Raw genomic sequence first — 21793 nt, forward strand, 5'->3', positions numbered from 1 at the left:
CATTAATAATTTGACACATGTAATAGTGAAAGACTAAACGTGTGCAGACCTTCAGGAGAGCCTGGTACGTCTGGAGCCTCTCCACTGGTCTCTGGAGGAAGGTCAGGACGTCCATCACAGGAGCATCAGACTTACCAGATTCTGGCAGCTCCTGAAATGAGATGAGGGACATTTTTAAGGGAATATTTCACCCACAAATATTCATTTTTTTAATATAAATAACTAACTTTGTTCATCTTGCATGCCTGAAGTAAATTGGGACAACGTTTAACAGAAAAACTATAGTATATGAAAACAGCCGTTTCCAAATTCTAACAGAACTTGTGCATTTATCCAGTCGTATGCTCCCTACTGCTCAAAATAGTTTTCTCTGTTGTTAAAGTGATTTATTTGTAGTTCCTCGAGAATTTGTCTCAGCTTTTTCTCAGATTCTTTGCTCGATGTTGGAAAAACACCAACGTTGCAATTCAGAAAACTGGGTTAAACAATGTTATGAATTAATAGAAACAGGTTTCGTGAATACCTTAAAGTACTGTTGCACGGTCTTGTCAGAGACGCAGGCCTCAGCTTGAGTCTGTCCCGTCAGATAGTGCAGATACTTCTCAAAGTCTGCAGCGTTCTTCAGGAGGAGCATCGCCACGTCGTCGTCAGTGGAACAGTCTCTGAGCCGGGGGAGGATGGACCTGAGCAGACATCAGATAATGAGTTATAACAGTTTGACTGTGGAGAGGACACAGTGCAAAGAGACGTTGGAAAACGTCATACACACAGCTGGACACCAACTACTTACGTTCATGCAGTGTGGCAAATAATGGCACGAGAGCAGAGGGCTGTGTATAAGATTATAGAGTTTTTATACTTTAAAACGTTATATCAATTGATTGCCTTGATGCTCTGTAAACTCAAGGCAAACCTTAGACAAAAGGGAAAACGACCATTTTTCTTGGAAAGTTTTTAGTATTTCTAAATTCTCAGTGACCATAAGAATCACAAGTAAGTAATTCATGCAGTTTGTCTGTTAAATACATTACATACATACATTTGATCAGAAACTTTCCAATAAAAAAACAGATCGTACACAAAATGAAATGTAAAAATGGTATCTTGTGTGATATGCACAGTAATGACTGACACAACATTGACTTGGTGTGCATTTGAAGAAATATCGAACTTGTTTTGCAGGGGAAAAAAACATTTTTGATTATTCTTGGAAGTTAGAAAGTCAATCAAAATCTAAGAAGGTAGGAATCTCAATTTACTCAATCGATTTTTCCCCAGAACCTGATCATGTATGTTTTATTTATTTATTTGGATGTTGTCTAGATGCATTCAAATGAGCATTGTGTTAAAGGAAAGGTTGTGTGTGTGTGTGTGTGTGTGTGTGTGTGTGTGTGTGTGTGTGTGTGTGTGTGTGTGTGTGTGTGTGTGTGTGTGTGTGTGTGTGTGTGTGTGTGTGTGTGTGTGTGTGTGTGTGTGTGTGTGTGTGTGTGTGTGTGTGTGTGTGTGTGTGTGTGTGTGTGTGTGTGTGTGTGTGTGTTACCTCTCGTGCAGAGACACAATGTCCCTGATGTTCCTGAAGATGATCTCTTTCTGGTTCAGGATGTTGACGGGGACGTGTCGGCTGGACTCCAGATACTGAAGTTGGTGAGAGGTGAACATCTTCATCTCCTTCACAAACTCCTCCTCTCCATCAATCAGGCCCTGGATCAGTTGGCTGGAGAATAAAGGAAGTGAATGCAGATCAGATGTGATGCAGCTGTGTTTGTTTTTACATCTGAGATTTGTTATTTGGACAATTATGTCCATCATCACAAAAGTTAAAGATACTTTGAGAAATAAAAGCAAGAATGGGGCGAAGCCTGCGAGCTAGTTCAGGCAGTCAACTCGAGCACCAATGATACATTAACACGTGACGCACCTCGTCCCTCTTACAACCAACCAATCACATTCTCCTAAACATGCCGCTCTATTTAAGGTCTTCCTGCCTCTGCCTCGCTATGCTGCTGCTGCTGTGTTCACTTGCTATTGCTACGTTCATGTTGCTGTGTTTCATGTTGCTGCTGCTTGCCTGCCCCCCCCACCACCCCAGCATCCACCCCAGCTTCCACCCCAGCTTCCACCCCAGCTTCCACCCCAGCATCCATCCCAGCTTCCACCCCAACTTCCACCCCAGCTTCCACCCCAACTTCCACCCCAGCTTCCACCCCAGCATCCACCCCAGCATCAACCCCAGCTTCCACCCCAACTTCCACCCCAGCTTCCACCCCAGCATCCATCCCAGCTTCCACCCCAGCTTCCACCCCAGCTTCAACCCCAGCTTCAACCCCAACTTCCACCCCAGCTTCCACCCCTACTTCCACCCCAGCTTCCACCCCAGCTTCCACCCCAGCATTCACTCCAGCATCCACCCCAACTTCCACCCCAGCATCCACTCCAGCATCCACCCCAGCTTCCATCCCAGCATCCACTCCAGCTTCCACCCCAGCTTCCACCCCAGCATCCACCCCAGCATCCACCCCAGCTTCAACCCCAACTTCCACCCCAGCTTCCACCCCTACTTCCACCCCTACTTCCACCCCAGCTTCCACCCCAACTTCCACCCCAGCATCCACTCCAGCATCCACCCCAGCTTCCACCCCAGCTTCCACCCCAGCATCCAAATAAGACTCCTAAATGTTTATTCTAGAAGTTTTCTTTCCACTCGTTTAAAAAAGAAAAAAACATGTTGAAGAAGCAAAACCAGTGTGTCATGATTTAATGACATTACTAGTTTAGTATAGAAAGTCAAAATAATATAATATATAACTGCAGGATGACGGACCTCAGAGCTCTCCTGTACTCTTCTCCTGTCGACCCGATCCCATCGAGATCCTCCTGAGGGGCTCTCAGCTGAGGGAAGGTCTCCTGTACAAACCATCATTTAATAATTATGAAAAGCCTTTTCATTTATTATTACTTGAGGAAATTAATATCTACATCAACAACATCACAACATTGCAGTACAATTGAGTATTGCTGAGTAAAGACCTGAATACTTCATATACAGTATGCTCAAGGTTTCAAACTATAACACCGTTGCAAAGTATTGGAGTTTACTTGTTGATTTATGAATCCTACCTTCCTCTTCTTCTCCAGATATGCGGGACACACCCACCCCTGTCGGACGGGGGTGGTTTTGGTGGGTTTGGTCCGCACCAGCCAGCGGTCGGGATGAACAGAGTCCAGAACCTCCACAAACTGACCCTCCTTCAGAACAAAACTCTCCTTATTCCCAAATTCTGGACTGCAGTCAGCTCGAGCCACGTACATTTCAAAGGTCTGAGAGGAAAGAAGCAAACATGTTACAACATTTCAAATCTTATACAATCCTATGGGCAATTTTACTTTGTATAAATGTTTTACGACTACTGCTACTACTACTGCTACTACTGCTACTACAGCTACTACTACTACTACTACTGCTACTACAACTACTACTACCACTACCACTACCACTACCACTACTACTACTACCACCACTACTACTACTACTGCTACTACAGCTACTACTACTACTACTACTGCTACTACAGCTACTACTACTACTACTACTGCTACTACAACTACCACTACCACTACCACTACCACTACTACTACTACCACCACTACTGCTACTACAGCTACTACTACTACTACTACTGCTACTACTACTACTACTACTACTACTACTACTACTACTACTACTACTACTACTACCGCTACTACTGCTACTACTACTACTACTACTACTACTACTACTACTACAACTACTACTACGGCTACTACAACTATTTTTGTTAATTGACATTACTTTAGTGTTTCTATTTCCTTCAACTGTATACCTTAGTGAAATTACATTAATTATATCTTGATGCTAGTAGTTTTGTACTTTTACTTAAATAAAATGTCAGGGTTCTTTATGCAAATCTGCTGCTGCTAATACTACTAAATAGAGCACATACATGAAAAATGGAAAATACAAAAAATAGAAAATGTCACATTTCTGCAGTTGTTAATTAGACCCTCCAGAAAAACGCGGGCTAAAATCCTTGATTATGCGATTAAACATGCAGAGTTTTTATGTGATTTTATGCGGTGAAATTGCGAAATATGCGGAAAGCTGCGAAATATGCTAAATATGCGGGGAAAAGAATAACAATTTTTTTAATATTGGGCTGTCTTATTTATTCTCTCTCACACACAACCTGCCAATAACGTTAAACCCCTTTACTATTCAATTAAACACATTCAATGTTTATTCATTGTAAAAGCAATTGGGCTATTTTAATCACACACACACACACACACACACACACACACACACACACACACACACACACACACACACACACACACACACACACACACACACACACACACACACACACACACACACACACACACACACACACACACACACACACACACACACACACACACACACACACACACACACACACACACACACACACACACACACACACACACACACACACACACACACACACACACACTTCTCCGCCTCATTCTGTTTTCATTTACTCGTTCGTTATCTGACCAGCTTCAATCTTGTAGGCTACTCACTTCATTTCTTGTAGCCCTCAAAAGGGTTTTGAAGGTTGATCCCTCGGTGAACGTGAGTTTTTGGCTTTCTTGTCCGCAGCAGCAGAAAGCATTTTCGAATGTTTGAATGAATCAAAGTGGGTCGCCACCGTCGATTTTCTCTAATGCTCCAACACACAGTTGCACGGGGTGCAGAATAGTTTCCCCCCACTTGTTGCCCGGTCTTTAGTAGAAATGTTCGTCGGTAAATGAGATGGATTAGATTTTTTCATCTTGGTGTTTTCTCTATCGTGTGAGCTCCACACGTTCACTCTATACAGTGTTGTTTACATTCTGTGATGTGCGAGCTGATGACGTCAAGACGAGTTAAAAAAAATTCTCCTCAACTTTGTGTGGAAAAATGCGGGGATTATGCGGCCTTTTGATAAATATGCGGCCTTTTAAAAATCTGCGCCATTTTGCTGATTATGCGGTAAATTCTGCAATCGCAGAATCGCGTTTTTCTGGAGGGTCTGGTTAATACTACTGTTAACACAGAACACACATGCAAAATGTAAAATATGAAAGTACCTCTCGTCTGTCCTCCTCCCCCTCTGACTCTGATCCAGAGACGGTGCTGGTGAGAGGTGTGTGAGTGCGGTGGTGTTTGGGAGACGGTGCCATCATCTTACTTTCATGACCACCTATGAATTAGAGACGTACGACACTATGACCTGATATGAAATATGCTGGTGAGGTTATAAACAATTACAAACTAGTTAGGTTAAAATGCATGTATTTATAGACTTCTTAAGAAACTGCTTTCAAATTGAACATTTCAGATTGAAAGTTTTTTCCCAGGCTCTCAACTTAAACTGAGAATTTCCAGATAAGTTAAAGGCAATTCTACATAAACTATAATGCGTGTAAAACCGTTTTTGAATGATACGATCTTTAGTTAAATGTACTAAACCTTTCTACTCTATGTTTTAGTGAGAAAACAAAGACTGAAAAAAGTTTGAAAGTTAGAAAATACAGACAACTTTACCGACCTTTGAACTTAAGTCGAGTCTTGGGAATTGGTGTAGGAGCCATCTGTTCTTTATCACCTTTTGGAGATGCTTGATCCACTGCTTTTGTCACTTCTCTGAAACAGTATTCATAAATTGTTTGTCTATCTTCGATAGCACAATGCAAAGGATTAGCATTACAATTTACATAACAAAACTAATCTTTCTGATCTCTGACCTTGGCACATCTGGACCAGAATCAACAGGTTCCAACATATCCGGAGCCGTGTCATAATCCGAAGGACTGGACACTGATTGAGGTAGAAACTCATGTTAATAAAATCCAAACATAATAATTCCTCATTTGTTGTGATTACAGACGTGTTACTCACTGGAGCTGGCAGCAATAAGCGAGGATCCTCTCCTCTCCTGTAGTCTCCTCTGAGAGTCCAGCTCCGTCAGATTATAGGACTCCCACAGAGAGACACTCTCATTTTCTACATAGTTTTCAGCATCTATACCTGATGACGGTACCTCGGTTTGAGTCTGAGGAAGATCAAGAGTCTGAGTCTGAGGAAGGTCCTGAGTCTGAGTCTGAGTCTGAGGAAGACCCTGAGTCTGAGGAAGACCCTGAGTCTGGGGAAGACCCTGAGTCTGAGTCTGAGAAAGATGTTGAGTCTGAGGAAGGTCCTGAGTCTGTGTTTCTGCCTCAGGCTTCGGCGGTGCGACTTGCAGAGGAGTTATGGCGGCAAGCAGAGGGTGAACAGGTTTCTGGTTTATCGGAGCAGGTTTCTGAGGCGGCACTACTGTTAGGTTTCCATTGTATGAGGTCATACCAAACTTATTCACCACCTCGCATGTGTAGACCCCACTGTCGATCAGAGTCAGGTTCTTGATCACCAGAGTGCAAACACCATCATCTGTGGTCTCAACACGGCATCGCTGATCATTCATTATTTGTTGTCCGTTTCTCAGCCAGCGCGCCATGCTTGTTTTTCCTTCGGCAACACACACCAGCGTGACCGTATCATGAAGATCTGCACTCTGGTTCTTAAACACCTCTTTGAAGACGGGTCGCATGTCTCTGCGGGTTTTGAAGCCCTTAAAGGCTGCCTGGATTCTGACGGCAGCCTCTTGCATTTGGGGTTCATCCTCAACACTGATGTCCATTTCTTGGGAGTCTTCATTTGGTGGTTGTTCTTTCTGGGGTACTGTAATTGGAGGAAGAGTAGCAGGCTGGGTTGACCCATCAACAAAAGAGAAAGGAGGTTGGACGATGCTGTGGTTCGATGGTACCTCGGTCAAAGCCTCTGAGAACGTTTCATCTTCAGAAATGTAGAGGAGAGGAATTCCTTCTGAAACGTTTGTCGCTTGTTGACCCTCTTGCCTTCTTATCGGCTCGACTGCCAGTTTAATGTCCTGGTTCAGTTCGGGATCCTTTCTCATTGGTTTTACTGGTTGTTTCATCGGTTGCTTGGCGTTTGCAAACTTCTCCGCACCATTCACCGGTTGCTTAAGCTTCTCAACAATCTCAGTGTCTGTAGCTGAAGATAGTTTCCTCCCCAATCTTGGTTTCTCTTCAACCTCTTTTTTCCAAGACTGTTTCATTGGCCGATCATCGTCTGTTGTTTTCACCACAACACTTGGCATCGTACGCTCGTCTTGATCCGTCTCCGTGTCCCTTGATGATTGCTTTTCCATTCCCCCCTTTGATTTGCTTTTAGTCCTTGCGGGTGGTTTTGGAGGGGCTTCTTTTTCTAAAGTCTTTACTGGTTGTGCTAATGATTGTTTCTCCAGCTGATCGACAGAAGGCACTAGTTTAAGTGTATTATTCTCTTGCTCTGCCTCTGTGGACACTTGTTTCAAATCTCTTTGTTTCTGGTCGTCCTCAGAGTCATTTGCAGTAGGTTTAACTGATTGGACAATGCTCTCCTTTGTATCATATCCAAGTGGTTCCTTTCCTACTGCTACCTTCGCTTTAGATCTAACTGGTGGTTTGAACAGTTCATCGTCTTCTACTTTGACCTTCTGTCCTGTAGACTTCTCTTCTAGCACGTTAAGTGTTTCATCCCCAATAGACTTCTCCATAGGTTTCACTGGCTGTTTTTTATCCTCAATGTTCTTCAACAGGACTTTTTCTGGATGGCGTACCTTCCTCTCAACTTCACTTGTTGTCTCCAAAGGCTTTCCTGCTTGTTTTAAGCTCTGTTCAACTTCATTTTCCTTTTGGTCAAATACAGCGTCTCCTAGAACCGTGTCTGATTGAGCCACATTGTGTTCAACCTTAACTAATTTCTCTGAACGCGTTCCTGGTTGTCTCTTCTCCACGAATACACCCATCTCTGTCTCCAAAGGCATTGCTTGTTCTTCCACCTCCCGGTCAACCCCATCATCCTTCTCCAGTTGTCTCATTGCCTCATCAACCTTCTTGTACACTTCATTGTCTTTCTCAAGTTGTGTTACATTCTGTGTTACACCAACAACTTTTTCCAACAATCTCGCAGGTTGGACGCCCTGTTTAATGTCAAACATTGGCTCCACATCTTTGTCTAAACTTGTGATAGATGCTTTCCTAGCAGCTCTCTTTTTGGGCTCTGGAGGAACAGGTTTGGCTTCTGGGAGTCCAGGCTTCTGGTTGTCTGGAGGAGAAGCTGGTTTGGAAACAGTGCCCTTAGCCCGGGGAAGGACAGTGGGAGGCTCTACTTTTGGTGGAGTTGGTTCTAGAGCTAGACGAGATTGCAAAACATAATTGGTTGGCAACTTGTTGGTGTGTGGCGGTGGTTTGAGAGAGAAATAAAGGTTGTAGGTACATGTATTCATACGGTATGGACTGAAGCGCTAAAGGCTGTCTTTGTAAAACTGAATACAGACATTGTTCATAACATTGTTCACAACATTTACATGATAACCCCAACCCTATCTTTTTTTCTTATAGACAATATGCCAGTATGTGAATGCCTTAACTTAAGAAATAACCGTAACCCCCAAAACTGAGGTACACAAACACAGAACAATTCATTTTTGTTTGCAGATACACTCTTACTAATTAGGTATTAAGACACACCCACCTTTCACTGTCACAGTTGCAGAGGTATCTGCACTTCCAGCTTGACATGAGTAGCTACCACTGTCTTCAGGTTTGAGATCCTTGATGTGCAGCTGCAGGAGGCAGCCATCTTGTTTCATCTCGTACTTCCTGTTAGCTCTCAGTGGCAGCCTGTTCTTCTTCCATTGCACTGACGCTCCAGGTTTGGACAGCTCACAACAGAGTATAGCTGTACCTTCCTCGTCAGCCTCTGTGCTTTGCAATTCTTCTTGGAAGAATGGTGGAAGCTCTGGAAGAATAGGTAAGGATTGGAAACACTTTAGTATAATTGGAAACTGCTCAAAGGAAAGGGGACCAAGTTTTCGTTGTACATACTGTACAATGGATGGATGCGACTGTAACAATAGCAGCTCACCAGAAAGTCTAGATGCTTAAAAATTATTTTTAGTTTGGTATTTTATTGAATGCATGCATGATACAAAATGTCTTATTGCCAATTGCACAGACCTTTCACTGTCACAGTAGCAGAGGTCTCTGCACTTCCTGTTTCACACGAGTAGCTGCCACTGTCTTCAGGTTTGAGATCCTTGATGTGCAGCTGCAGGAGGCAGCCATCTTGTTTCATCTCGTACTTCCTGTTAGCTCTCAGTGGCAGCCTGTTCTTCTTCCATTGCACTGACACTCCAGGTTTAGACAGCACACAACAAAGAGAGGCTGATCCTCCCTCCTCAGCCTCTGTGCTTTGCAACTCTTCTTGGAAGAATGGTGGGAGTTCTGGAAGAATAGGTAAGGATTGGAAACACTTAAGAGTAATGGGAAAATGCTCAAATGAAAGGGGAGCAAGTTTTATTTGTACATACAGTAGAATGGATGGTTGCGACTTTAACACAAGCAGCTCACTTGAAAGTCTACTGTAGATGCTAAAAAAGTATTTTTAGTTTTGGTATTTTATTGAATGCATGCATGATACAGAATGTATGTTTGCCAATTGCGCACACCTTTCAGTGTCACTGTTGCTGTGGTCACTGAACTTCCTGCTTGACATGAGTAGCTGCCGCTGTCTTCAGGTTTGAGATCCTTAATGTTCAGCTGAAGGAGGCAGCCATCTTGTTTCATCTCGTACTTCCTGTTAGCTCTCAGTGGCAGCCTGTTCTTCTTCCATTGGACGGACACTCCAGGTTTGGAAAGCTCACAACAAAGTATAGCTGTACCTTCCTCCTCAGCTTCAACACTTTCTAAGTCTTTCTCAAAGAATGGAGGGAGATCTGGGAAAATCAGCAATAAAAAACAGATTGATGAATGTGATTGGAACCAGGTAATCTAAAGAAGTGCAGGAAAACTTTAAGCATAAAATGCATGAAGTTTAAAACTAAAATGTTCTAATAAAGTATGAATTATCCAAATGCACAAACCTTTCACTGTCACAGTTGCAGTGGTCTCTGCACTTCCTGCTTGACATGAGTAGCTGCCGCTGTCTTCAGGTTTGAGATCCTGGATGTGCAGCTGCAGGAGGCAGCCATCTTGTTTCATCTCGTACTTCCTGTTAGCTCTCAGTGGCAGCCTGTTCTTCTTCCATTGCACTGACACTCCAGGTTTAGACAGCTCACAACACAGAGAGGCTGATCCTCCCTCCTCAGCTTCTGTGCTTTGCAATTCTTCTTGGAAAAATGGTGGAAGCTCTGGAAAAACAGGTAAGGATTGGAAAAAACGTTAGTGTAATGGGAAAATGCTCAAATGAAAAGGGACCAAGTTTTTTTTGTACATACAATACAATGGATGGTTGTGACTGTAACACTAGCAGCTCACCAGAAACTCTAGATGCTTAAAAAGTACTTATAGTTTTGGTATTTTATTGAATGCATGCATGATACAGAATGTAGGTTTGCCAATTGCACACACCTTTCATCGTCACTGTTGCTGTGGTCACTGAACTTCCTGCTTGACACGAGTAGCTGCCGCTGTCTTCAGGTTTGAGATCCTTAATATGCAGCTGCAGGAGGCAGCCATCTTGTTTCATCTCGTACTTCCTGTTAGCTCTCAGTGGCAGCCTGTTCTTCTTCCATTGGACGGACACTCCAGGTTTGGAAAGCTCACAACAAAGTATAGCTGTACCTTCCTCCTCAGCTTCAACACTTTCTAAGTCTTTCTCAAATAATGGAGGGAGATCTGGGAAAATCAGCAAGAAAAAACAGATTGATGAATGTGATTGGAACCAGGTAATCTAAAGAAGTACAGGAAAACTTTAAGCATAAAATGCATGAAGTTTAAAACTAAAATGTTCTAATAAAGTATGAATTATCCAAATGCACACACCTTTCACTGTCACTGTAGCAGAGGTCTCTGCACTTCCTGCTTGACATGAGTAGCTGCCGCTGTCTTCAGGTTTGAGATCCTTGATGTGCAGCTGCAGGAGGCAGCCATCTTGTTTCATCTCATACTTCCTGTTAGCTCTCAGTGGCAGCCTGTTCTTCTTCCATTGCACTGACACTCCAGGTTTAGACAGCTCACAACACAGAGAGGCTGATCCTCCCTCCTCAGCCTCTGTGCTTTGCAACTCTTGTTGGAAAAATGGTGGGAGCTCTGGAAAAACAGGTAAGGATTGGAAAAAACGTTAGTGTAATGGGAAAATGAAAGGGGACCAAGTTTTCTTTGTACATACAATACAATGGATGGTTGTGACTGTAACACTAGCAGCTCACCAGAAAGTCTAGAGGCTTAAAAAGTACTTTTAGTTTTGGTATTTTATTGAATGCATGCATGATACAGAATGTCTTATTGCCAATTGCACAAACCTTTCACTGTCACAGTAGCAGAGGTCTCTGCACTTCCTGCTTGACATGAGTAGCTACCACTGTCTTCAGGTTTGAGATCCTTGATGTGCAGCTGGAGGAGGCAGCCATCTTGTTTCATCTCGTACTTCCTGTTAGCTCTCAGAGGGAGCCTGTTCTTCTTCCATTGCACCGACACTCCAGGTTTAGACAGCTCACAACACAGAGAGGCTGATCCTCCCTCATCAGCTTCCACACTTTCCAATTCTTTCTCAAAGAATGGAGGGAGCTCTGGGAATATAGGCAAGAACAAACTGAATGGTAAACGTGATTGGAACCAGGTAAACACATTTAAATGCATGAAGTTTAAGTCTAAAATATTCTTTTAAAAAGTAAGAATTGTCAAGATGTAAAAACCTTTCACTGTCACAGTAGCAGAGGTCTCTGCACCTCCTGCTTGACATGAGTAGCTACCACTGTCTTCAGGTTTGAGATCCTTGATGTGCAGCTGCAGGAGGCAGCCATCTTGTTTCATCTCATACTTCCTGTTAGCTCTCAGTGGCAACCTGTTCTTCTTCCATTGCACTGACACTCCAGGTTTAGACAGCTCACAACACAGAGAGGCTGATCCTCCCTCCTCAGCTTCCACACTTTCCAAGTCTTTCTCAAAGAATGGAGGGAGCTCTGGGAATATAGGCAAGAACAAACTGAATTGTAAACGTGATTGGAACCAGGTAAATGCATTTAAATGCATGAAGTTTAAGTCTAAAATATTCTTTTAAAAAGTAAGAATTGTCAAGATGTACAAACCTTTCACTGTCACAGTTGCAAAGGTATCTGCACCTCCTGCTTGACATGAGTAGCTACCACTGTCTTCAGGTTTGAGATCCTTGATGTGCAGCTGCAGGAGGCAGCCATCTTGTTTCATCTCATACTTCCTGTTAGCTCTCAGTGGCAGCCTGTTCTTCTTCCATTGCACCGACACTCCAGGTTTAGACAGCTCACAACACAGTGAGGCTGATCCTCCCTCCTCAGCTTCCACACTTTGCAATTCTTCTTGGAAAAATGGTGGAAGCTCTGGAAAAAAGGGTTTGAAAAACATTAGTTTAATAGGAACGTGAATGAAAACAAAATTAAAAGGGACCAAGTTGTCTTCGATCATACATACAGTATCAAAAGCTAGTATCAGAAGCTGTCTGAATATTTAAAATGCAGATGGATGGGACTGTTATGCCTGCAGCTCACCGGAAAGTTTAGACAATAATGAATACTTTAAATTTTGGTATTGTATTGAATGCATGCATGACACAGAATTTCTTATTGCCAAATGCACAAACCTTTCACTGTCACAGTCGCAGAGGTCTCTGCACTTCCTGTTTCACACGAGTAGCTGCCGCTGTCTTCAGGTTTGAGATCATTGATGTGCAGCTGCAGGAGGCAGCCATCTTGTTTCATCTCGTACTTCCTGTTAGCTCTCAGAGGCAGCCTGTTCTTCTTCCATTGCACTGACACTCCAGGTTTAGACAGCTCACAACACAGAGAGGCTGATCCTTCCTCCTCAGCCTCCACACTTTCTAAGTCTTTCTCAAATAATGGAGGGAGCTCTGGGAAATCAGCCAGAAAAAACAGAAAGGTAAATGTGATTGGAACCAGGTAATCTAAAGAAGTGCAGGAAACCTTTATGCATAAAATGCATGAAGTTTAAAACTAAAATGTTCTAATAAAGTATGAATTATCCAAATGCACACACCTTTCACTGTCACAGTAGCAGAGGTCTCTGCACCTCCTGCTTGACATGAGTAGCTGCCGCTGTCTTCAGGTTTGAGATCATTGATGTGCAGCTGCAGGAGGCAGCCATCTTGTTTCATCTCGTACTTCCTGTTAGCTCTCAGTGGCAGCCTGTTCTTCTTCCATTGCACCGACACTCCAGGTTTAGACAGCTCACAACGCAGTATAGCTGTACCTTCCTCCTCAACCTCCACACTTTCTAAGTCTTCCTTGAAGAATGGTACAATCTCTGCAAAAAACAAATTGTATGGATTTGAAAAAAAAAAACGTTTTCAATCTCAAGTGGAATACAAAAAATGCTTGAGACCTAACGAACATAACACTTTACTCTGCTAATGAATATATTTTCAAAGCTTCCGACCAACTTTTAAAGTAGATGGTGGAATTGCAATAATGACAATATAACACATTCCTGAAACTTCAGACAATATTGAGAAAGTACCCCTTGTTCTGTTGTGCGGTTGCATGCATGCAGAGCAAACAATGGCAAACTGTAAACAGAATTCACCTTTCACTGTCACATAAGCAGTGGTCTCTGCATTTTCTGCTTCACATGAGTAGCTGCCACTGTCTTCAGGTTTGAGATCCTTGATGTGCAGCTGGAGGAGGCAGCCATCTTGTTTCATCTCGTACTTCCTGTTAGCTCTCAGAGGCAGCCTGTTCTTCTTCCATTGCACCGACACTCCAGGTTTAGACAGCTCACAACACAGAGAGGCTGATCCTCCCTCATCAGCTTCCACACTTTTTAAGTCTTCCTTAAAGAATGGAGGGAGCTCTGGTATATCGACAAAAAAAAACAGAAAGGTAAATGTGATGTGAACCGGATTGATATGAGAGGTACGTTACTTAGTAAAAGGCAGTTTTAAGACAAAAATGCACTAATACTCAGAATTATCCAAATGTACACACCTTTTACTCTCACTGTCGCAGATGTCTCTGCACTTCCTGCTTGACATGAGTAGCTGCCACTGTCCTCAGGTGAAAGATCTTTAATAAGGAGCTGAAGAAAGCAGCCATCTTGTTTTATTTCATACTTTGTGCCAGCTCTCAGTGGCAACCTGTTCTTCTTCCATTGCACTGACACTCCAGGTTTAGACAGCTCACAACACAGAGAGGCTGATCCTCCTTCCTCTGCCTTTATGTTCTGTAAATCTTCTTTGAAAAATACTGGAATCTCTGTGAAAAATAGAAGAACATTTAGGGAGTAGCACAGTGGGATGTCTAACCAGGACATACATTACATTTAAGACATTATCAACTTAAAGGTGGGGTAGGTAAGTTTGAGAAACCGGCTCGAGATACACTTTTTGTTGTATTCCATGGAATGCTCTAAACATCCCGATAGCAATGAATATCTGAAGTGCTTTGACAACAAATCCATAAAAACATATCATCTGTGGAAGCCGTGGCGCTGTAGAAAGCACGACCAATCATCTGAGCCGGCCCGGCTAAAATAACTGGATGGCCTACCTGCCTGTCAGCTTTCCATCTGTGCACAAACTTATCTCGTGCCCTCATTGGTCATGTGCGCGTTCGTGTGTGTTGGAGGAGGGGCTCTGTAAGGAAGTGGCAGATTCTTTCCGGTTGTGTATTTTCAAATTCTAGCGCACTCGAGCTGGTTTCTCCGAAATTAACGACCCCAGCTTTAAGAGCTTGATGATAAATTAAAAAACTTTAAAATGTCCCAATGCACACACCTTTCACTGTCAGAGTTGCAGTGGTCTCCGCACTTCCTGTTTGACATGAGTAGCTGCCACTGTCTTCAGTCGAAAGCTCTGTAATAAGGAGCTGGAGGAGGCAGCCATCTTGTTTCATCTCGTACTTCCTGTTAGCTCTCAGTGGCAGCCTGTTCTTCTTCCATTGCACTGACACTCCAGATTTAGACAGCTCACAACTCAGAGAGGCTGATCCTCCCTCCTCAGCTTTTATATTCTGAAGTTCTTCTTGGAAAAATGGTGGTAGCTCTGGGAAAGATATGAAGGTAACAGACTAATAAAGTGAAATTGTAATTATTGTAATAAAATACAATTTGTGAGAATGCGTTTGCTTCATATTATAATTAATCATTTATTTCCAAACATCCACACCTTTCACTGTCACAGTTGCAGAGGTCTCTGCACTTCCTGCCTGACACGAGTAGCTGCCGCTGTCTTCAGGTTTGAGATCATTGATTTGCAGCTGCAGGAGGCAGCCATCTTGTTTCATCTCGTACTTCCTGTTAGCTCTCAGAGGCAGCCTGTTCTTCTTCCATTGGACTGACACTCCAGGTTTAGACAGCTCACAACACAGAGAGGCTGATCCTCCCTCATCAGCTTCTGCACGCTTTAATTCTTTCTTGAAGAATGGAGGCAGCTCTAGAGAACACAATCAAACAACAAGCATTTAAGTTTAACATCGTATCCATTGGGAAGTCATTTGGGAAAGTGGAAGGGTCTGTGTTCTGGCCTTACATGCCTTAGTACGAAAAATAAATGTGCACAAGACATCAGACCTTATGAGTTTACGTTTAACGAGTCTCAAATGATCCCTTTTGAAGTTAGAAATAAAATAACAGTGCAAAGAAATAGTGCTGTGTCGTCCAAATCAAGCTTGTTCATTTCTTTTTTCATGCACTGGCAACAAAAGGCAATCATTTCATTAATTCAGTCTGGGTGATTTCTGTCGGTGACTTCAATCGAATTCCCGAATTCTCACATGACCAGAGGAAGTATCATGACTCTCTACTGACTGAGATTCGGATAAAGTGACATTTGCAGTAATTATTGTTCGGGAATAATTCTCCTAGATATCCACCTTTTGCCCTTTGACGTTTATGACCAACCCTGACGTCTGTTATCTCCCTTAAGGAAGGGGCTGCTTCAGCCATATGTTGTTGTTACCAGTTTATGACCGGGCAACTCTCGGTCACAAATGGTTTATTGTTGTGGGTTCACTGGAACACTTCCTTCTTGGGGCTTGTGGACTCCAAGGTGTGAAATCTTCTAGGCCATAACGGTACGTCCACACAGCAGCTTTAAAAAAATCTTCCAACGCTTCCAACGCTTCTCTGCCCATTGACTTTGAATGGGGGTGACGTCACTTTGCCTCGCTTTTCGCCGAACTGCATTGTGGGTAAGCAAAGCGAAGATTTCCAGGATTTCCAGGATTTTCAAAAGTTGAGCAATGTTCAACTTTTGAAGCTGAGCTGGAAGCGTCAGCCAATCAAATCCTGTTTATGCAAATCTGACAGCACAAGCGCTAGCCAATCAAACCGCGTGCAAGCTGGGAGAGACTGACCGCAGTTCATTTCCTCATATTCCAAACGAGAAATTACGGTAGCAAATCACCCGGTTCTTTACGACCAGAACTATTTACCGGGATACAAACCGGAGGAACCAGGCATGGAGGGAGGTGGCAGAGACAGTGGGTGAAACTGGTAGGTTTTCGCCTATTTGGGGATTATATATATCCCCGGGGTTTTTTGTTTTGTATGTCGGGGGCGGGAGATTCATGTGATTGGTTGTTGCTCGTGAAAAATCCCCAAGCTTTCAGACAGGCCCACCTCCGAGATTTTCAAGATTTTTTCAAAGCAGCTGTGTGGACGTACCGTAAGTGTCAGACGCAAGTAATTCAGTGTTCCCAGCTGTTTAGGCTATCCCCCCAAATATGTTGATTACTCTCTCTGAACTAGTTAAAAGGTCTATCGAGAGAGAAGCTCGTCAGAATTGACGTGGCAACTCTACCGTGAAGTCAGAACCTCTGGCTCCGGATTTTTTTTGTGAATTCTCCGGCCGAAGCTCCTAAATAAACCATCAGTGTTTGACATCAAAGCTCCAGCTCCCCCCGTGTCTCCTTCCTGAGTCGGTGAATCCTCCTGCATTGCTACACAGAAGTTTCCCCCACAATTATGATGTGTGTTTAAATTGTAAACATAGCAAACACAGAGGAATAAATAATTTCCAAATGCACTCACCTTTCACTGTCACAGTCACAGTGGTCTCTGCACTTCCTGCTTGACATGTGTAGCTGCCGCTGTCTTCAGGCTTGAGATCCTTGATGTGCAGCTGCAGGAGGCAGCCATCTTGCCTGATATCGTACTTCCTGCTGCCTCTCAGTGGCAGCCTGTTCTTCAACCATTGAATCGGGACTCCAAGTTTGGACAGCTCACAGTACAGAGAGGCTGATCCTCCCTCCTCAGCCTCCACACTCTGTAATTCCTCTTGGAAGAAAGGAGGAAGCTCTGGAAAACAGTGGAGAAAGACACATTTGGTGTAATTTCAAAGCGTTGAGGCATTCAAGCAAATATGTTTATTCTTTTTTACCATCTAAATGTTTGCAGTTCTACCTGTTACAGTGAGTTTGGCGCTGCTCTGGTCATCTCCTGTATCACAGCAGTAAGTGCCGGTATCCAGAGGATCCACATCACGGATTATCAGCAGGTTGATTTTTCCCTCCTTACGGATCTCGTATTTTTCTCCGTCTCTGAGCGGGATGTGGTTGCGCGTCCAGGTGAGCGGGGAGGTGAAATCGGAGATCATGCAGGACAGAGTGGCCGACTCTCCTTCCATGATCACAACGTCTTTGGGCTTCTGCTCGAACAAAACTGAAATGAAAATGTCACTTTAGAAATTCTGGTTCGCAGGAAATTATTTTAGCTGAAATGACATCCTCTAGTGGTGGAGTATAATGAAGGGAATGTATTCAGGTAAAGTAGAAGTAACATTAAAATATTCTTCAGTACTGTACTTCATTTATGCTGCTACTATTACTACTTTATCTTTACTCCACTAGACTACACTTTGGAAGCTTATATTATACTAATCACTACAATCCTCTGAAAACTGGATTCTAATAATTCACTGAACAAGAACGACTCATTTCTTTACTAACCAAAATAACTGGGTAATTCTTCCACCACGGGTAGACCACCAAAACAATATTGTGCAATTATCAGTTATTATGTGCAATATATACTATTTTACTATTTCTATTACGGCCCGTCCACACAGCAGCGTTAAAAAATCTTCCAACGCTTCTCTGCCCATTGACTTTGAATGGGGTTGACGTCACTTTGCCTCGCTTTTCGCCGAACTGCATTGTGGGAAGCAAAGCGAAGATTTACAGGATTTCCAGGATTTTCAGTATTCAAAAGTTGAGCAATGTTCAACTTTTGAAGCTGAGCTGGAAGCGTCAGCCAATCAAATCCCGTTTATGCAAATCTGACAGCACAAGCGCTCGCCAATCAAACCGCGTGTAAGCTGGGAGAGCCAGACCGCAGTTAATTTCCTCATATTCCAAACGAGAAATTACGGTAGCAAACCACCCGGTTCTTTACGACCAGAACTATTTACTGGGATACAAACCGGAGGAACCAGGCATGGAGGGAGGTGGCAGAGACAGTGGGTGAAACTGGTAGGTTTCTGTTTGGGGATTTTATATCCAGTTTACTTCGGGTTTTTTTGCTTTGTATGTCGGGGGCGGGAGATTCATGTGATTGGTTGTTGGTCGCGTTGCTCGTAAACAATCCCCAAGCTTTCAGACACGCCCACCTCCAAGATTTTCAAGATTTTTTCAAAGCTGCTGTGTGGACGGGCCGTTACTGGCTGTTTACTTTTTACTTAAGAATGTAAAAAGACTGTTGTAAAATACAATTGGGAAATATACTGTGTGCTCTTTATTAATGTTATTACTGGCTGCTACCTACTTTTAAATGTTCCACTTACTTGTATAACTGCTACTTACTTTGTTATACCTCAGATGTGTACCAATGTGATTTTATTATTTTGTATAATGTGCTGGTCTCTTTAAATAATAGTGTATTCTTTCATCTTGTCTTTATCTTCTTTACTTGCTTGTAAAGCGTTTTGAGCACAAGGAAAAGCGCTATATAAATAACATGTATTAATGTTATTATTATCTGTACCGTGTAATTTGCTGTTCCAATATATATTTCCCCACTGCTAAAATCAATGATTTCTGTTCTCCTTTTTCCCTGAATGACCCCTCCATCTTCTCTCTTCACTTACCCGTTGCTTTGGGAACCACCAGCAGTCGTGCGGAGGTCTTCTCCTCCCCGATCACGAACGCCACGATGCCGGTCTCGTCGGGCGTCGTCATGGTGAGCACCAGGCGCTGCTGCCGGCCTCGAACCGTCATCTGGTTCATCTCGTTCCTCTGCAGGGGGCTTTGGCCCAGCCACCACACCCCCTCGCTCACATCGGCGTGGGTCAGCTCGCACTCGAACACGGCGTCCTCGCCCGCCGTCACCGTGATGCCCTGCAGCTCCGAGACCACCCGCACGCGCTCTGAGGAGGAAGAGGGAGCTATATACAGCTGCATTTTAGAGGTGGAATGGGAAATGTTTACAACAATTAAGATGAGAAGGCCTTGTAGGTTAAATGAGTTAGTATAAAATATATATGTGGGTATTAAAGTGATTAGGTTAAAGAAATAACCAGAACCAGCATTGCACATGAGTTAAAAGTAATTATTAATTAATACTAAGTGTTCAATATGTATGTTGGAGCTGGAGGAGCTTGGATTTAATCAAGGGATTGTTAAAGTTCTCTTACATTATACACAATCAATTATTTGTTGATTATATTTGGTTTTATTCATCTTATTTTAAATATTCAATCAATCAATTAATCAATATCACAAATTACACATTTGTCCTCACTGGGCTTTACAGTCTGTTCAGAATACAGAAACCTTCTGTCCTTACACACAAACAAAAAAAAGTATAATAAAAGTTATAAAATAAATCTAGTGGATTATAAAGAACGATATTTGCTACATGTATTTAGTTAAATGTCTGCATTTTATTTGCACAATTGCGTCACCTTTCTCTTGCAGTATTTTATTTGTTATCTCGTCTTGCACTATTGCAGGGTTTCCCACACATAGACTATACTTGGGCGGGCCGCCCAGGTATATTAACGGCCGCCCAAGTATATTTTGCGTATATATATTTTTTTGTATTCGTCCGTGACCATGTCGCCATCTGCGATCGATTAACTTGTGGACAATGATCCCTCGCTCTACGCCTCCTGCACCCAGTCCCGGACTGGCAATCGGGAGGACCGGGGGGGTTCCCGATGGCCTGGCCTGTTAAGTGGCCTGCCTCACACAGGGTGACTGGCTGTCCACGTGATGTGGTCTGCCTCACACAGGGTGACTGGCTGTCTATGATGTGGCCTGCCTCACACAGGGTGACTGGCTGTCTATGATGTGGCCTGCCTCACACAGGGTGACTGGCTGTCTATGATGTGGCCGGCCTCACACAGGGTGACTGGCTGTCTACATGATGTGGTCTGCCTCACACAGGGTGACTGGCTGTCTACATGATGTGGTCTGCCTCACACAGGGTGACTGGCTGTCTATGATGTGGCCTGCCTCACACAGGGTGACTGGCTGTCTATGATGTGGCCTGCCTCACACAGGGTGACTGGCTGTCTATGATGTGGCCGGCCTCACACAGGGTGACTGGCTGTCTACATGATGTGGTCTGCCTCACACAGGGTGACTGGCTGTCTACATGATGTGGTCTGCCTTGTGATGTGGTCTGCTCTGCCATCACGTGAAGGGTCTGCTAACAAGCGACGGTTAAGGTTAATGTTAATGTTGTTGCACGTCACCTCAACCCCCCCCCCCCCCCCCCCCCCCCCGCTACCACCACCCCCCCAAGTATATAGAAATACAAGTAAGTATTTAAGATCTGTGGGAAACACCGTATTGTTATTTCTTTTGATGTCTTAAGTATATTCATTTTACACTCCGGGACGTCAGAGTTTATTGTTTTTATTGCCAAACACTTTTGTGCAAATTACAGTAAAAGCCTTTGAATTTGTAGAGGAGTAAAAAGTACAATATTTGCAGTGAAAACATTGTGTAGTCAAAGTATACAGTATTTAGTTCCTGAAATTGTACTTGAGTAAATGAACTGTCCAACTCTGAAAATGATTCTCCACCTACCCCTGACGATGATCTTGGCGGAGGTCTTCTTTCCTCTGGAGATGCAGCAGTATTCTCCTGCGTCCTCCAGCAGCAGCTTCTTGATCTCCAGAGTGTGTGTGGGGCCGTTCTTCTTCACGATGTACCGCCCTTCTTCCTCCAGAACAGCGTTATCTTTCTTCCAGGTGACGGGGACGTTGGCGCTGGACACCTGGCAGGACAGCAGCACAGGTTTCCCCTCCATCACCGCCTGGCTCTCCAGCTCCTTCTCGAAGAAAACGGACGCTGCCGCTGGAGACGGGAGGAAAGTAGACGGGACGTAAGGGAAGTTAAATCTAAAATAAAGTGATAATGTGATGATGTGATTATCATAGATGTCGTTCTCCTACCATTTGAAGGGGCTCATGTTCAGGTTCATATATTTAATGTCTCTACTGTTGGACATGTTTCCATGTTTTAATTTCCTTTCGCATTGAGCTAATGCAGTCACATTATGCATGTTACAGCACTTAAAGGGGCCCTATTCTGCTCATTTTCATATTACTATAAAGTGTCTCTACTAGGGATGTAACGATATATCCAATATCGCGTCAAATAAATGTCTCAATACCGTCGTGAGACTGACAAAATCTACCGCGATTTTTAAAAACAATTTTAAATAACCTTTTTTTTTTAATCTTTTTTTTTTT

General features: G+C 43.4%; 1 protein-coding gene across 1 annotated transcript in view; it reads right to left on the reverse strand.

Annotated features, from left to right (window-relative positions):
• obscna (obscurin, cytoskeletal calmodulin and titin-interacting RhoGEF a) overlaps positions 1–21793 on the reverse strand; it is an 89257-nt gene that overhangs the window by 44240 nt on the left and 23224 nt on the right. The window contains exons 22-49 of the mRNA XM_079650988.1: positions 21126–21489; positions 19178–19456; positions 17497–17754; positions 17125–17391; positions 15260–15526; positions 14870–15136; positions 14082–14348; positions 13681–13947; positions 13135–13401; positions 12722–12988; positions 12195–12461; positions 11802–12068; positions 11409–11675; positions 10930–11196; positions 10516–10782; positions 10029–10295; positions 9615–9881; positions 9124–9390; positions 8639–8905; positions 5963–8296; positions 5809–5881; positions 5613–5707; positions 5152–5264; positions 3118–3318; positions 2822–2904; positions 1541–1714; positions 524–683; positions 50–151 (exon numbers count right to left, since the gene is read on the reverse strand). Coding sequence (XP_079507114.1) covers positions 50–151; positions 524–683; positions 1541–1714; positions 2822–2904; positions 3118–3318; positions 5152–5264; positions 5613–5707; positions 5809–5881; positions 5963–8296; positions 8639–8905; positions 9124–9390; positions 9615–9881; positions 10029–10295; positions 10516–10782; positions 10930–11196; positions 11409–11675; positions 11802–12068; positions 12195–12461; positions 12722–12988; positions 13135–13401; positions 13681–13947; positions 14082–14348; positions 14870–15136; positions 15260–15526; positions 17125–17391; positions 17497–17754; positions 19178–19456; positions 21126–21489 — 8508 coding nt within the window. The remainder of the gene's footprint in view (positions 1–49; positions 152–523; positions 684–1540; positions 1715–2821; positions 2905–3117; positions 3319–5151; positions 5265–5612; positions 5708–5808; positions 5882–5962; positions 8297–8638; positions 8906–9123; positions 9391–9614; positions 9882–10028; positions 10296–10515; positions 10783–10929; positions 11197–11408; positions 11676–11801; positions 12069–12194; positions 12462–12721; positions 12989–13134; positions 13402–13680; positions 13948–14081; positions 14349–14869; positions 15137–15259; positions 15527–17124; positions 17392–17496; positions 17755–19177; positions 19457–21125; positions 21490–21793) is intronic.

The sequence above is a fragment of the Notothenia rossii genome (genome assembly GCF_949606895.1).
Source record: "Notothenia rossii genome assembly, chromosome: 1".
Classification (NCBI taxonomy): domain Eukaryota; kingdom Metazoa; phylum Chordata; class Actinopteri; order Perciformes; family Nototheniidae; genus Notothenia; species Notothenia rossii.